This window comes from Peromyscus maniculatus, chromosome X (assembly GCF_049852395.1).
Source record: "Peromyscus maniculatus bairdii isolate BWxNUB_F1_BW_parent chromosome X, HU_Pman_BW_mat_3.1, whole genome shotgun sequence".
Classification (NCBI taxonomy): Eukaryota; Metazoa; Chordata; class Mammalia; order Rodentia; family Cricetidae; genus Peromyscus; species Peromyscus maniculatus.
The window spans coordinates 35,518,538-35,536,118 of record NC_134875.1 but is presented as its reverse complement, the minus strand read 5'-3'; the positions used below and the strand labels follow the sequence as shown (position 1 = coordinate 35,536,118).

General features: G+C 36.9%; 1 protein-coding gene across 3 annotated transcripts in view; it reads right to left on the bottom strand.

The window, feature by feature from the left end:
- Nucleotides 1-1,011: 1,011 nt before the first annotated feature.
- The window catches only part of Lamp2 (lysosomal associated membrane protein 2), a 50,041-nt gene continuing 33,471 nt past the window's right edge, over nucleotides 1,012-17,581 (bottom strand). Inside the window, exon 9 of one of the 3 annotated variants that reach the window (XM_006981565.4) lies at nucleotides 1,012-3,423. In XM_006981565.4, the coding sequence (XP_006981627.1) occupies nucleotides 3,281-3,423 (143 nt within the window). In that variant the 3' untranslated portion in view covers nucleotides 1,012-3,280. Of the gene's footprint in view, nucleotides 3,424-6,039; nucleotides 6,546-13,539; nucleotides 15,944-17,581 lie in introns of those variants that run through there. The other 2 variants (XM_006981566.4, XM_076561698.1) reach the window with 2 other exon arrangements.

Below are 17,581 nucleotides of genomic sequence, written 5' to 3'. Positions count from 1 at the left end.
AGTTAGGGGTATTACACAGAGAAACCCTGACTAGAACAAAGGAAGAAAAAAAAAAGCAGGGCGGGGGAGGTTGCATAAAACATGTAGCAGTCAGTCACAAAATGAAATGCGAACATTTAAGAACAATTGAGAGTCAGTGCTAAATTCCTTCTCCCACCAAAATATCTGAAGTTATGCAAATAAAGGAGTAGTTATTACTTAACCTAGCCATCTAACAAATGAGTAGGCAGATGGATTGCAAGGAATTCAGGGAACCTTTCAGCTCCTCTCCTGCCCCTGTTGGAAAGCATCTATTGATCAGAATGAACGTCAGTGATGAGTATAGGTCATTGGTGCTCACAAACATTTAAATACATTTATACAGAAGTTAGGGCTGGAAAGATTGCTCAGTGGTTAGGAGCAGTAGCTGCTCTTCTGGTTAGACCCGGGTTCAATTCCCAGCACCCACATGGCAGCTCACAACTGTCCCCTTTCCAAGGGAAAAAATACTGAGCTATTTCTCTCTAGTTCATAACTAGAATGCAGAGCCATGTTGTGGACATCTGTCCTCAGCTCCTTTTTGAACCTCAAGTAGAAGTTATCGCTACAAGGATGGCTGCTTGACTGCATCTTAGTCTTCTCTACCTTACTGGTGGGGAAGACTGGGTGTGGTCATGGGGCTGCCTTGAAAGCCCAAAGCCCGTAATATCAGGACCCAGTCACTGCCCTGCTTTTAATGGATTTACTAAAGTTCCAATTTATATATAATTTTTTTTTAAAAAAAGAAGTTAGAGTTGTTGATGTATACATTTTGGTTTGGGTATTTTCTTGGCATCTTCATGATTATGTAGGCCCTCATATTTGAGTTGTCTATTAAAAAGGTTCTGGTCTCTTCCTTACAGTGGGAATTGGTCAAGTTGCAGACCTTTGAGATCATGATTCCTGCTGACACGTCAAAAGAACAGGATCTAAAGATACAAATCAATCTGAGCTCTTTAGGCTGCGCACACAGAATAAAAATGAAGTTAACCATTGTGACATGGAATGTATCACCTTTATTAGATTTAATGTATCAATCCAAAATCACACATTAGGAGATCAAATGAATAACATACTTTATTTGTCCCCGATTCATTAGTTCCTTAAATGAACAAATGCAAAACTTGAAAGAGCAGCAAGCATCAGTTCTTCCAAAGAGGCTTAGGTGGAAAATGATTCACCATTCATGAGTTCAAAGTCTTAGTCTGATCCACTGGTTGTACTGGTATAAAATGAATGCACAGAGAAAAGCTAATTGAACACTCAACTCAGTTCATAGACTTTGAACTTCCTATATTTGATTGGAGTTGAAGCAGTGTTTTTAACCTATTATTATTTTGTATTTTACTGCTCAAAGAATAAAAGATATGTCTGCTGTTAATTATCTACGATAAAGCCATGACACCTAATAAAGAATTAGTAACATTAGTTTCCTGCTCAAAAGTAGAAAGGTTTTAAATAAACCCATACTTTTGGAAGCTATCTGAATATTCAAGTCATATACTTAGCAAGCCAAAAAGTCCATTTAATTAATCAGGCTTCTAGAGAAGCATCCAAAATATGTATTGAAATAAAGCCACTATTCTTTATTGTATCAAGTGACTAAATAACAAATAAGCGGAAGCCATTGGAGGACATCTTCTTAAAAGCCATTCTATATATATTGGAGCAAATGGAGCACTTGACTCTGCTAAAGGAGATGGGATTGAATAACCCAGTATTCTACCCAGTTGGGAGTCTCTGCTTTTGAGGTGGACATACAGACAATAGGGAAGCAAATTGACAAACTTGCTTTCTTTTTAACAAAATTCCATAACCGCAGTTAATGGCAAAATATCCTGGCATCAATTCTTGACAGCAGCATAGTGGTGAGGAGCCGCACTGTGCTTAGAGGTAGATTGGGACTTGATCCTGGGATCTGCTACCAAACTAACATCACTGAGAAACTAACATCACTGAGACTTAAGATCAATATTTTAGGCTTAACCAAAATTTCTGAAGCAGATCTTTGGATTCTTCTGTTTTTAGTAGAGAAAATAGCTCAAGGAAATCAACATCTGCCTCATGATAATATCAGGTGTGCAAAGCTGACATTTGGGACCTAAACATGCACAGTATTAAACTTCAAGAAACTCAGCAGCTGAAGAATCCAGCAAACATAAGGATGAGTAGTCTCTATTACCCTACTTCAGAAGCCAGAGGCATTAGTGGCCCCTACAGGGATATACATTTATCAAATAAATTTCTAAAATCATCCCAGCCGAGCTTTGGTTAGGCGGCCACCTGATGGATGGCACGTCAGGGCCCACTAGATTCCACAGTTAGCACGTGCTAACTGTGAGAGGAAGAAGTCAATGCATTAAAATATCAATTTGAGCTCACTGAGGCACAAAAAGTATACAGGAGGGGTTTTCTTTTGTTATACAGGATGAATTAACTTTCTAAACAAGTTAAAAGCTGCAAAACAGTTCTAAATCACAGCCTTAGAAAACACATAGCCCATCCTAAATCAACCACTTACAAAACGCTGACAGTGTTGCTTTATCTTGTAGTGTAAATATAATCAATATGTTCCAAACTGCAGAAGCCCCTGCCCCGCCCCCCAAAAAAATAGAAAAAAAGAAAAATCCTTGTTAGAATATAGTAGCTCTCACAGTAATGGAAAAACAGGCAGAGTTTTCTGTTGAGTGCATTTTTGTTTACAAACGTTTTTGCAGTTATAAGGGTAGAATTCAGAACTTCACATATACATGCAGTACCACTTGGGATATACCCCATACCCCGTTTTTAAGTAAAAGAATTACACAGATTTAAATAATTCTCTTTAGAAGGTGAAGAAACTCATTCTTATTTTGAGCCAAATTTTAGGTTTATCATCAAAGAAGATGAATTAAGTTTTAAACTTTATTTCAGGAAGCAAGTTAAATTCTCTACCATCTTTGATTTTGCAAATAACATCAAAGTAGCAAAATACAACTAACTGAAACATATAAAATTATACTTCAGTAAAAATGCTTTCAAAATTGGATCCAGATGCTTAAAATTATTTACTTTAAAGAGGCATAGTCTAAAGTGTAAGTTTTCTTTCAATTACATCTTAACAAATGGAGAAGAAAATGAAGGGGTGAAAAACTGGTCCTAATACATTTTTGAAGTATTACTCATGCCCAAGCCAGCTTGCAACTCACTGAAGTCAGTCTGTGAATCTCAATCGCACAGCAATTCTTGGCTTTTAGCCAATGGAAGCACTAGACTGATTTGATTATACAGACTGATAACCAGTACGACTTTTCCTTCTTCCAATCATGTAAGATATAAACACAGCAATTATAAGGAAGCCCAAGGCCACACCCACTGCAACAGGAATAAGAAAGTTGAGGTCAGAGTCAGCAGCACATTCTTCAGCTGTTAGAAAAGAACAGACAGACAGCAAAGAAAGGAAATTAGTAAAGAATGCAATGAGATAGAAGCAAACAGGAAGCATTTTGAGAGTGTAGACACATGCTAATCTTTTTAGAGCATTTCCCTTATTTTCTCAGTAACCACCCAAACATTCCATAGCTACAGGCCATTGTTTCTTAACATTTCATGTAAAATTACCAAATTTCTCGTACAAAAAGGGAAAATGGGAAAGGGTTCAAATTCAGAATTAAGCTTATACAATATAGTTGTATTATTAGTGTATAGAATTTTAGAGTTGCCCAACAGCATTAGGGAAACTGACTCCAAATCTCCCCATTTCCTTCTCCCTTGCCACATCTAGCCTTAAGGTATTTAAGTGGGAATGGGGATCTAGCTCAGTGCTAGAGTGCTCGCCTAGCATGCCTAAGGCTCCTGGATTCCATAGCAAGCACATTTGGAAAAAAATAATTCTGTACAAGTAATAGACAGGATCAAGATAATGTGCTATAGTTCTTTTAAAGATTAATTTATTTGTATTTTATGTATGTGGATGTCTTGCATGTATGTCTGTATACATGTGTTCCGTGCCCTGGAGGCCAGAAATTAAGTTACAGGTGGGTGATAGCTGGCATGTGGGTGCTGGGAACCAAACCCAGATCCTCTGCAAGACCAACGAATACTCCAGTATCATTATTTTAAGCATTAGGCAGCTCACAGGTTACATGTAATTCTTTTTAGCTAACTGATGGCCTTGCTTAAAAAAAAGAGCAGAATCTAAGGCATACAAGTCCATCCCATGGATTTACCAGACTACAGCATGAGCAATGTGGGCACTAAACTCTGACTTAAGACATAATTGAATTGGAAATCAGACTCTTTGCAGGACTACCTAAATTAAGGCCTTTGTCAAGTTATTTAAGCTGGTCCTCACTTCCTTCAACTATTAAAAGGGGATACTGACACCTACATCATAAGGTCCTTCAGGATTAAGTATATTTTTAAAGTATCTGACCCATAACAAGTGATCCACAATTACTCACTCCCTTCCCTTTTCCTCCTATATTTATGATGCAGAGGCTTGACTTTTGACAGCACAGAAATCCTAACAAGTGTGTCTTAATAGATGACTAAGAAGGCCTATATTCATTATTTCAAAAAAGCAAAACAAAGGACAACTCAAAGTGCCTACCTTTGTTCTCAAAAGTTCAAGCTTAAATCTGTCATCATTTTACTATTGAGTGACTGAATTTTATTCAGATTTTAATCCAAATACTAGTGGGTTCATTGCTACCACACATCAAACATCTGTGAAGTCATATCCCTTTCCATACAGTTCTAGACTTAAAAGTAAATAATCTCTAAGGTCTTTTCAGTACAAGGCTAAAGCAATGAATAAATTATAATGTTTTGTGTGATCTGTGATCCATCAACAGCCTGCATATATCCTCTGAGATTTCCTCTTCTTACACTTTTGTCATTCACAAACACGGTCACGCTTCTGAAAACATAATGTGAATTTCAGTAACTACAATTAGCTTTTTTTTTTTTTTTGGAGGTACTGTTTTACTGAAAGCTCCCTAACAGACACTGACAGCTGGGTACCTAAACACATTTGTACTGTTAATTAGTACGTGACAGAAACTCTGAACAAGCCAATATACACATTAGAATGAATTAATGATCATTTCAGTATGAACATGGTCTCATCTGTTAAATCTTTGGATTTATTTATATATTCCATCAGCACCTCACTTTTACCATGAAAATGTTTCAATCTGGACTAGCTGTCTAGCTAATTTTAATGCCTCTCAACACGGTGCCCCACAGCGGCTATCTTGGAGAAGCAAGAGCAAAGATGCTGTGCTTCATTGCCTCCCTTCTGAGATTGCTGTTAGCTTACATTTCATAAGTACCAGTCTGATGACAACACTAAATAGATTTGAATGCTCCAGAGATCAACAAGATGAGGTAGAGAAACACAACACAATCTGTCCTAATTAGTTCATAGAATCTTCTATCTTTTAGTGTTAATCAGGCATCCAAAGAGGAGGAAAACAAGGCAAGTGGTTAATGTTTGACTCTTTGCAGCCTATATTGCTGAAAAATAAACATTTCCTTAAAAGCCCAGGTTGGGCATGGTAACACATGCCTGTGATCTTTGAATCTGGCAAGCCAACGCAAGCGGATCTCTGTGAGTTTGATGCCAGCCTGGACTACATAGCAAGTACCAGATCAGCCAAGGCTACAGAAACTCTTCACTCATAAAACAACCTCCCCTCAAAAAAAATCCTTCTAATTAAGAAGCCAGTTTGAGTTCTCTTATAGCCTCCTCAGCCTGTTTTTAATCTAGGGAAAAATCACAAGTTTGAGAATCTAATTTCATATTTAATTTGAAGTCAAAGGTAACAGTGAAAGTCATAACCTTAAAAAGATGTAATATTCTGGTTTCTCTTTAGGTCTTATAAAAATGTGGATGGCCCTAGGACTATCTCTACTTAACACCCCTGAAAACCAAGTCTTAGCATATCTGATGTATTTTAAGCCTTGAACTATATACAAAGGCATAGCTGTAATGAGTTTAAATCAGGACAGCTGTTACACATCGAAACAAAACACCCGTGGTGAAGCAGTATTTATTAATTTCAGTAAGATACAACTCTGTATGTCTTTTTATAATGGTCATATTAATAAGTTTAAGGCATCTCAGGTTAGGATCCCAATTTGGCCAAAGCTTCTTAAGACAGATCTTAAAATATTGCACATATGTGTCTTTTTTTTTTAAGCCAGTCTGCATTTTAAGTGGATCAGAGAACAGTTTTAAAAAAAAAAAAAGACATCTCAAAATGATGGGGCCGATTTAGGAATGAAAGTTCCAAGGAACAAAGTGCTTCATACACTGAGAGGCAAGAAAACCTTACTATTTGAACGCATTTTATAATACAATCATGAACGAATTTTGTAATATAATCAATCAGATTGTAGGATCTAAAACTGCTCATATCCAGTATGATGGCGCTTGAGACCAATAAAATAAGCCAGCAACACTAGAGTAAGTACTCCTGCCAGGGCTGCTCCCACTGCTATGGGCACAAGGAAGTTGTCTTCATCTGCACTGCAGTCTTGAGCTAGATGTGGAGAAAGGACAATTGAGAACAGAAACAATGATATTTCAAAAGTCTCCATTTTAAGTTAAAATGACAGCACTTCCCAACAGACAGATTTTTACATCAAAATAACGTCACTGGCATTCATTATCAGTAAATGAGATGTTCCCCAAAAGTGATCCCTTAAAAAACAAAATACAAACAGACAAAAAACCCAAACCAGAACTTATACGCAGTCATCCCTCCATAAAAAGCAGTCATTGGAGGAGAAATATGTATAGCCATCACATACTGCCAGGCTCCTTACAGAAAATAACAACAAATAAATATAATTTGATTTCCCTTGATCAGCCTAGAGCTTTAGACGGCAACTATCATATTGAATCCTGAATGTTACAAGGTACTAACTCACCAACTGAACAGCTATTTCAAGCTGACAAGAGCTCAATGCATAGTATGTGAGCTCACTTGGTAATGAGGAAAGATAATTAACCCCTACTGGCATAACTGTTGGCTTCGTGATGTGTATGTAGTCTAGGGAAAGAGGAATACTTAGTCACTACTGGTAGGAATGTAAAACTGGTTTAGCCACCATGGAAATCAGCATCAAATTTCCACTGGAAGGAAGAAAACATGAATCTGAAAGGGGACTGATCAGGAAGGGGGCACGTTGATAGGGATGGGAGGAGACAAAGGTTGCATGAGAGAGTAATCAGAACACAATATATAGATAATTCAAATTGTCAAAAAAACAAAATTAATCTGAAAAATTAAAAGGAGAAATACCACATATACAATGATCCAGGACTTCTAGTATTGGTTATATAGCTACAGGAAAGTAATTCAGTATATCAAAACAAAACATCCTAAAAATAGAATTACTGTATGATCCAGCTATACCACTCCTCAGTATATATCCAAAAGATAAAAAATCAGCAAGTCACAGAGATACCTGCACATCCATGTTTATTGCAGCACTAGTCACAAGATATAGTCAAGACCTAACTTAAAGGTCCAACAAGTGAATAGATGAGGAAAGTGTGTTATATATACAAAATGGAGTTTTATGTAGCCATAAATAAAAATGAAATCCTTCCATTTGAAGGAAAATTGTGGAACTAAAATTAGCATGCTAAGCAAAATAAGCCAGACTCAGCCAAGTCCCCCTTTTTTATATGCAGATTCTAAATGTGTGTGTAAGTACAAAGGAGACCATGAAGGGCATAAGAGCTTCTGAAGAGGCAGATGATATAGATGTGTGGTATATACTCAATGTTATATATACGACATGAAAGCAGAAGGGGAGGCCATTTGTCAAGAAGGGTTAAGCAAGAGGGCAGCAGGAAGGACAGGGAGGACACCAGGGAAGGAGAAAATGAGACTATGATGGAATATATAAAATGCTATAATAAAACACTATATGCTAACATAAAAAATAGTATGTGTAGTCCAGTGTGATAATCAAATAAAGAAATCAGTGGTTAGAAATGCAAGACATTCTATAGTTGAGCAAGCAAAACACAAAGTATCATGGAAGTGTTTCAGGGACCCTGTCAACTCAGCTTTGTTACATAATATACCATGGAAAGGTGACATTTGAGCAGAGTTTTAAGACAAGGAATTAACCATGCAGGCAGTAGGAAGCAATGTAGGTGTAAGAAACAGTGCAGACAAAAACACAGAGGGTAAGAAAACATGAAAGTCCAGGAGCAATGCAAGGGGGGTAACACAGAACAATGGATGGGCTGGATGGAAGCCAGAAAGAGGGTACTTAAGACCAGCTCACTCTTAAGTGCTTCTGCTTTATGCCAATGGAAACAAATAGCAACAGGAATTCAAGCACAGTACTTGTTTCAGAATTGTAGGTGGAAAATTGCAGGTAGTAAGCTAGGAGCCACCTCTATTGATAGCATCCAAGTGACCAATGTAATTCTCCTGACCTGGGTTAATGAAGTGTAGATGCAAAAGGGAGAGACCACAGATCCATTTAGAAGGCAAAATTGACAAAAATGGATGTAAAGAGTGTAACAGGCTGCAATAATAGGATGGTTTCCAATTCTACACTTGAGTGGTTACGTAGATGGTGGTGCCGTCCATTGTGATAGTAATTCAAAAGAAAGAAATATGAATTTTAGTCCTGTTGCATTTGTAGTTACTGAGGATGAGTGGGATAGAGAATGAAAAGGGATATGTAGAAGGGGGTGATACTCAGTTTTGGATTGAATTTAAGATGTCTAAGTCCCAGGTATATCATTCCTGAGTACATACCTAAAGGGGTGTATTCTACCATAAAGACCTGCACATCTGTATCTATTGCTGCACTATATATAGTAGTAAACAAATACATAGTAGGAACTAGCCTACATGTCTACAAAAAAAGTGACTAAAGAAAATGTGGCACAAATACACAATGGAAATCATTCCACCTGAAGAAAATTTGATAGAACTAAAATTAGCATGTTAAGCAAAATAAGCCAGACTCAAAGACAAATCCCACGATTACTCTCATACTCAGATACTGTGTTTTAATTTGCATATACAACCATGAAACTCGACCGTGGGAGGGGAAAGCTATTTTTAAGGGAAGAAGGGTGTGATCCAATATATGTGACATGAAAGCAGAGGGAGGGAAGGGGAAAGAGAATCAACAAGAATGAGTGTGTAGGAAAATGTTGTTATGAAAACCCTTACCCTGTGTAGTTTTTTAAAACACTAACAAAACAAAAGATGTCTGGGTCCCAACCAGAATGTCTATAAATTGGGACAAGTAAAATGAAAAGTGTCCATAAAGAAAACCCCTAGGAATACTAATATCTGAAGGACAAGGGTATAAAAAAAAGTAGGAAATGCAGATAGAAGATGGTATCACAGATTAGGAGAGGGAGAGCTCCAATTAGTATGGGAGAAGAGTTTAATATATTACAAAATTCTGAAACAATGAATATTGGATCTAGCAAAGTGGTGGATAAGGTATGAGTCAAAGTGCTGCAGAGACAAGTAAATGGCAAGTGAATAGCTAGTGATCAGTCATGACATAAAGGACTAGGGAGAAGAAAGTCATTTCTATACGATTAAGATTCAGAAAAAGACAGCATGGAGGTACTTAGAATAGGAACATAAAGAAAAGGTGGCATGTGGAATAGATAAATATGTTTGTAAGATGAGATAAATGTTCCTAAAATGAGGAAAGGAAAATGTCCATTGCTAGAATGTGTGTTCCGTGTGATATCTTGGCAGATTAAAGAGCAGATATGGAGTAACAGTTCCCCTTTATGAAAACATCTGAGTTTTTAGATCTCAGTGTCTTTAATTACTATCTTCAGTTTGCAGAAATAGTTATATTTAATGAAAAATCAAGTAAGTAAAATTTTTAAAAGGCCAAGGCTAATGACATGTTGAAGATGTTCAATGGAAGGCTTCCTAGGACGTAGGAGGAATGAGATTCCAGAAGTACTTACCATAACAGGAAAAATCTACTTACTATGTGTGCAGGGAAGGCTGGAGAGACAGAAAAGACACTTTCAAAGATTCACAAAGAGGATCAGGATGCTAAAACACTACTCATGTGTATTCCCCACTCCTTGCCTCGTGTTGCCTGGAGTTTTCCTCCAGGCACTGTACTCTAACAGAGGCTGATAAATCATGTAAATACATTTACTAGGATTGTGTCAAAACAAGAATGAAAAGGGTTGGGGTTAAGAGCATTGGCTGCTCTTCCAGAGGACCCGGGTTTGACTCCCAGCATCCACATGGCAGCTCACAACCATTTGTAATTCCCACTCTAGGGGATGCCTTGTTCTTCATTCCATACTGAAAGGGCACACATGTGGTACACAGACATACTTGTAGGCAAAACACTCATATACATAAAACAAAAAAAGAATGAATAGGCTGAAATGCGGTTCTGACCATGATTACAATCACAAAGTGTGCCAAGCTCTTTTCTGACTGCCAGCCCTTAGGGTAATAACTGGAAACAAGATGCAAAACTGGATTCTACAGACATTCTGACGCTGACTCTGGCTGCCAACTTGATGGTCATTTTAAACTGGGTTCTACTAAGAACCCAGAGAGTTGACAATGCCGGATTTGACTTGTGAACAGATGGTAATAAAGAGTTCCCAGTTGGCTCCGCCCCTTCAATTTCCCAAATTACCACCCAGCCTATAAACTATTAGGTGGCACATACCATAAAGTATTATGCCTTAGATTTAATACCTCTTGGACTCTTAAAATTTCATTATTAGATTAATTTCTTATTTTGGCAAAAGTCTCAACAGTCCTCTCGTTCCCAAATTGGGTATTTGACCTAGTACTGAGATGACTTTCATAAATACTGCCAATAAGGCTTTCATGTAAGACAAATATTCCCAGAGCAGATCAAAAAGGCAATTCCACTAATACAAAGACCTTTCTAGATGCTGTCACTTACTTAAAATGCTCAATTAGTGTGTGAAATATTAATTTACAATAACTATTGATTTTATGAATTCAACTTTAAAAGTATGTAGGTAATTGAAACAAATTCTGATTTTAAAAAAGTTGTTTTACTCTTTGTTCTTTGTTTTTGAAACAGGGTCTCATGCAGTCCAGATTGGCTCAAATTCAATATTTGGCCAAGGGTGACCTAGAAATCCTGGTCTTCTGCTGAGATTATGAGTGTGCTCCACCACTAAAACAGTTCATTTTAATGGGACTGTGTCATGAAGAAAAGAAATACTCATTATGTAGGTCAATTTGACCTCAGCTATTTGCTTAATGTACATTTAATACTATAGTGAAAATGTTTCTGAGAAAGGAAATAAACTGTCTTTGTGGGATTTTCTTGAGACAGGGTCTCAGCGTGTCATCTTGTTTGACCTTAAACTCACTATGTAGACCAGGCTGGGCTTGAATTCACAGGGATCTGCCTGCCTCTGTCTGTCTCCCAAGTGCTTCAGTTAAAGGAGTGTGTGACATTGGGTCTGATTGTTGAGATCCCCCACCCCCGGCACTGGGCTTGAACTCAGGGCCTGATACATGCTAAGAAAGTGCTCTATCACAGAGATACACCCAACCCTGTGAAAAAGTTTCCAAGCCACGAGAGCAATAAAAAGTTTAAAGATTAAAAAGTTTCATGGCCATTAAATTTTCATTGAAGTTACCTGTAGAGAAAAAAAATAAAACCCTACTAATCTTCAATTTTCTACTCTGAGATCTTTCAAAGATAATTTTTGGTCTAAGAATTAGAAAACACTTATCTATTTATTTAAAAAAAATGAAACTCCTCTTAAAAACTAATTAAGATTTTTTTGAAAGAGTCACTTTGTGACTCACCTTCTAATGTAACATCTTATTTATGCGTCTTTTAGATCTATATTCAAAACATTTCAAGTATTATCATATGAAGCTGAACAGATACTTGAGACTGGTATGGGAAAGACGGCTCAGTGGATAAAGTACATGTTATTATGTAAGCATGAGGAACTAAGTTCAGATACCTAGCATCCACTATGTGCATCTGCAACCCAGGTCAGCACTAGTGGATCCAAGAGCACTCTGGCCAAGTGGTGTAGCAGAAAGAACGAGCCTCAGGTTAATGAAGACTGTCAGAAAAACTAAAGTGGAAAGCACACAGGAGGAAACTTGACCTTGATGTAGACTTCTGGCCTTCATGTACATAGACAACCACACATACACATACATACACATACACACACACACACAAATATACACACATGCAAGTACACACACATGTACACCACAAAAATATTTGAAGCTATTCAGTATAACATATATGTCTACACCAATTTCAAAGACAAGATATAATAATTAGACAGGAATTTAGCTACCCAGGTAAAAGAGAATAGAAGAGAAATGAATCCAAGACAATTTAACTTTACCTAACAAACAGATGAAGTGCTACAATCTTAAAAACAGATTAATCTTCTAAGAATTCATCCTGACAACACGCAGGAAATAACAAGATGGTGCACTGTTTGCTGAGTTTAAGTATGCACTTGAAATAAACCAGGTGGCTTCTTATCAGGTTCCTTCTAAAATACTCAATGGTGTATGTATCTTTTCTGAAATGGAAGGTACTAATCAAAGAAGTAAGAGTAAGCAGAAATGTCAAGCCTCTAATCCCTAGATGAAGAAAACTGTAAGGCTAACACCCCTGAAGAAGTTCAGCAACTTGGCCCGAGTCTCCCACAGTAGCTAACAATCGTGTTGAGAACTGTGATAATTAACTGTAATCCCAAGGCTTACCTCAGGAACCCAGGAGAAACATGCCAGCTGGGTTGCTGTGGTGTCTTGTATGACATACTAATATGACTAAGAAATTACATGGAAGTTTTCGAGATAATCTAAAAGACAGATTGTGTTATAGATATGAAATGCTAGCCTCAACTTAGGGATTGAGAAAAGTGTACAAAAAGATGCTCTGAAGCCAGGCATTGGTGGAGCATGCCTTTAATCCCAGCACTGGGGAGGCAGAGCCCGGCATATCTTGTAAATTCGAGGCCAGCCTGGTCTACATAGCGAGATCCAGGACAGGCACCAAAACTACACAGAGAAACCCTGTCTCGAAGGGGAAAAAAAAAAAAACTAACAAAAAAGATGCTTCTGAAGCTTTTACTATGAAACTAATATCCTAGAGATTACTATTTTCCTGAGAATATGACTCAACAAAGGTGCTTACATTAACACATGTGGGACACACACACACACACACACACACACACACACACACACACACACACACACACACACACTCCCTTTCACAGACTTGCCAAATAAAATCATCCAGACCTGCAGCCTAGGTAATTCTTATTCTGCAGCCATCCTTGTGTCAGTCAAGCCTTACATATGGGATTTTTCTTTCCAGACAGAGCAACACAGAGACAAAATTTATTGAAAACAGTCTAGTTCTACTCTTAAGCACTTCTTCTAAGGTCATTTTTTTTCTTTTTAAAACTGCCATCATGTAATATACAAATCTTCACTTTAACCAATGGGAAAAAATGTGAGCAAATTTCCTTAAGAAATAAAAGAATCTTTATTGATTTGATTTAGAAGCAATGCTGGGCAAACAGACAGGCAAATATCTGAGAAGAGATATGGTACATCAACTAGCAATTTAAACATTTGAAGAAAAAACATGGAAAGTACTTACATGGACCAGTTTCTTATACAAATGCTAAAGCATGGAAAAACATCCCAAATCAAATAGAGTATTACCATCAAGGCGCAAAACCATTAAAACAAAACAAAACAAAAATACAAAAGATACAAAGACAGTGTGTCTACAGGAAATAATAGTATATATAGCAGTACATAAACTGGCCCATGTAAAATACAAAAATATTTATTGAAGTCAGATCTTTCTATAAAACAGTGCTTTGGAGGTATTTTAATATGAATCCAATATACAATCTAAATGTAAAAACTTTTAGAAACATTAACAGCATTAAGCCAGTGCTACCCACTTGTTCCAATTAGTCTTTTTAAAAAGCTGTTTTGTTGATTCATGACAAATGTCTAATACCTGTGCTCTTAAAAGCATAATCCTTTCTTTTAAGATTAACAAGCTTATGCTAAAACACAGTTTAAATGGAAAAATATTTTAAAAATCAGATTTGTTTCATTTCTAACAAGTGTTTTAAGCTGGCTGTGCAGTTCCCTGTTGTTCTAGGAGATGGTTAGTCAGGAATATGATTCTGAACCAGAAAGGTTTTCAGGCTAAGTGGAAAGCAAGTTAAAGTGACACAATCTCTGTCACTCCTATATAACTCAAAAGACAGTTACAGACATACACATGCTAACATGCAATTGCCTATATATGTATGCATATGTACCATGTATTCAACATTAGCATTTTGGAACCCAGACAGTTCATCATTTTCCAATGAATGAAAGGCATATAATCTGCCCTCCAAAAATAACAAGAACCTTCTACATATGGCTGCAGATCAATATTTTAAGAAATGTTTGCTGGGTCATACCAATATGTATGTGTTGTATGTGTACATGCATGTATGTATGCATATATGTATGAAAGATCTCCTAGAAGCTTCAAGGAATACATGATGTGTTAACTATCAGGCTGAAAGAATTTGCTCTCATATAAGCATTAGGTGATGCACAAAAATGAATAACTGGTGCCATCTGAGTACAAAATTGAATACAGAAGTACCACAATGAACAGTAACAATGTAAGTTTTGGTTATCACAGAACCATTTAAACATGAAGCCAAAATAGTCAATGATGGAGCAGTCAATGCAAACTGGAAATGAAGAATGTGTTAATGGACTAAGGCAAGGCCATGACTTTTGGATTAGGTACAAGCTATTTTATGAGTGTAAGTGCACTTCGTTATCTAGGTTCTGAGACATACTAACATTTCTTCTTGAAGAAAACAGGAAAGAACAAAGCACATTACCACAACTAAGGAAGACTGGAAGGTTCAAGAGAAATCTGCATTCATCTTAGTGCTGCATGTAGAGGCCAATTTCTGGGTACAAAGCACTAATGCCCTCATTTGGCATTGCCTAGCAATTATCTCTAAAGCACCTAAAAACAGATTGAAATGCCCAGTTGGAATTGCCTTGTGTCTTGCAATTTAAAAGATTGAAATATCCAGTTTTTTTTTTAAAAAAAAAGATTAAATAAAAAGATTAACATCTATTCTAAAATTTAAAAAGCTTTTGTGTTTTGTCATTTCAGCCACATTAAATACAAATGTATTCAAAAAGGGTGAGAAAAGAATTTTACTGGCAAGAGCGTGATACTGCTGGGCTCTGCTCAAATCTACTGATATCTCTCTCTTTCATAGGTCAATATGGAGCAATGCCAAAGTAGCTAAGTCAACCTGCAAATAAAAGTCACAAACAATGCAAAAGAAGCAAGTACAAATTCCTGAGATCATGTTGTCCAAAATCAACCTCATGCAGGCAGAGAAAACCTGCTTTTTCCTATACAGTACAATTCCTCATCAAAATTTGTAAGTCAAACACTGCGACACAAATTCCAGCCAGTGAAACAGAACTTGTCCAGGTAATTTTGTACATGCCTTTTGCTATAGAAGTTTTAAACTCCTTGGTCAGGGAAATCAAAATCACACGACTCATTTGTAGTTGACAGTATTTGGGAGTCTTTTGTTTAAGTTTGAAATCTACCATATCACCCAATCTAAGAGCAAGACTGTAACTAAATGTACCTTCAATAGTATTACATACAGGAACTTGTACTTGCTATATTATTTTGTAACAGAGATCACATGTGGATTAGTGTTACAGAGTCTGATATCCAGCATAACTCTTTCTTCTGCCAATTAGGTAAGCAATCACTATAACGATAATCAAGCCTGAAAGACCAGCACCAACTATAATTGGTATTAGAATGGTGTCATCATCCAGCGAACACTCCTGGGCTGTAGGTGAGAAAAAGTGTGTAACAGATAATGAGTATAATCAAAAAAAAAGAATGTCTAAAAGTAAAAGATGTTGACTCAAGTCAGAAATGCTCTTATAAAATAAATTTCAACTAACAAAGGCAGGTATATTTTTAAGATAAAGTATAGAAAGTGATAACTGGTTAAAGCTAAAATCCTAAAGTGTATTTGTCTTTTCATTTGTGAGTACATACAAAATATTCCTACGTGTAAATAATGAAAATCACGTGATACACACACTGTGTTATAGTTCTAAGATGAGAGAATTACTTCATCAGCCCATGTCTACAGAACCAGTTTCACCTCTGAGTGGAAGAGCGGACATCTCTGGGGAGATAAAGAACACCAGGGTAATCACTGAACTGAACAATTGCTGGCTCTGGAGTTCTTTAACAATGAGCGTCAGCAAACTACAGCCCATGGGCCAAACCTGGCTGAAGAGCTAAAAATAACATGAATAATTTTAAATGACTGGAAAAGAGGACAGTCTTTTGTGAAACATGAGAGTTACATGAAATTCAAATTCCAGTTTTACTGGAATGCAGCCACACTCATCTGTATGAATTGCCTGGGGCGGTTTCCAAACTACAATGGCAGAGTTGAAGAGTTGTGACACACACCATATGACCTTAAAGCTCAGGTTAGACTTTTTCTCAAAAAGCTTGTATGTCCCTAGCTTAAAATATGTGATCTGAGTGGGTGGAAGAGTTAAGGAACTAGGACCTCTTACTAATTTGAGTGTGTTTACTACATGTTTTATCAATCTGGCTCAGAATAGCAGGCCAGAGGGACTATTTTTTCTATTTATAGAAAGTAGTCTGATCTAATAAAATCCAATCAACACTCTTCAACCTGACTGCAATTCTATTTCCTCCCTGAATACACTTAAGTATTACCTGGGTGTTATATTTATAGTTACCCACAACCAAGAACCTAGTTCCACAAATAGATCATGCATTCAATATCAGTATTAAATGTTCTATATCTCTCTGGCACCCAAGCTTTCAAATTAGGCAAAGAGCATAGCTCATCTTGGGCCACTGCCAACTAGATAAATAGACCTGAACTGAAAATAATACTGCAGATGACTTTAAATTCTAAACACAAAATGATGTAGTGGAACTAAATGAAGATTAAAAAAATAAATCTATTAGAGGATCAAAATGATTAAAGTAATAAGCAAAAAAAAAACACACAGGAAGAAACTGGATTATTTTGGTTTTTGTGAAGCAGGATCTCATATATCCCAGGCTAGCCTGGAACTGACTATGTATCCAAGGATGACCTTAAACTCCAGATACCTCTGCCTTAACTGCCTGAGTACTATGATTAGAAGCATATGTTACCACTCCTGGCAAAGGAAATGGACTCTTGAAATTTTTTAAGTTGTGATTAACCTTTCTTCCCACAAGAATGGTAGGGTAAAGGGCCTGGTCTCTTTTGGACCCATGCAAGGCCGACTAGGTATTTGGTACCACTGCAAAGGCAGCTGAATAGTTCACAGTATATTCACTTTAATCACAGCTTCTCCATTTACTTATTAACCTCTAGATTAATTGTTTGAAAGGATAGGGATGACTAGAATAGCTCTGTTCAACAAAGCTCTGCTCCACAAACCCCCAA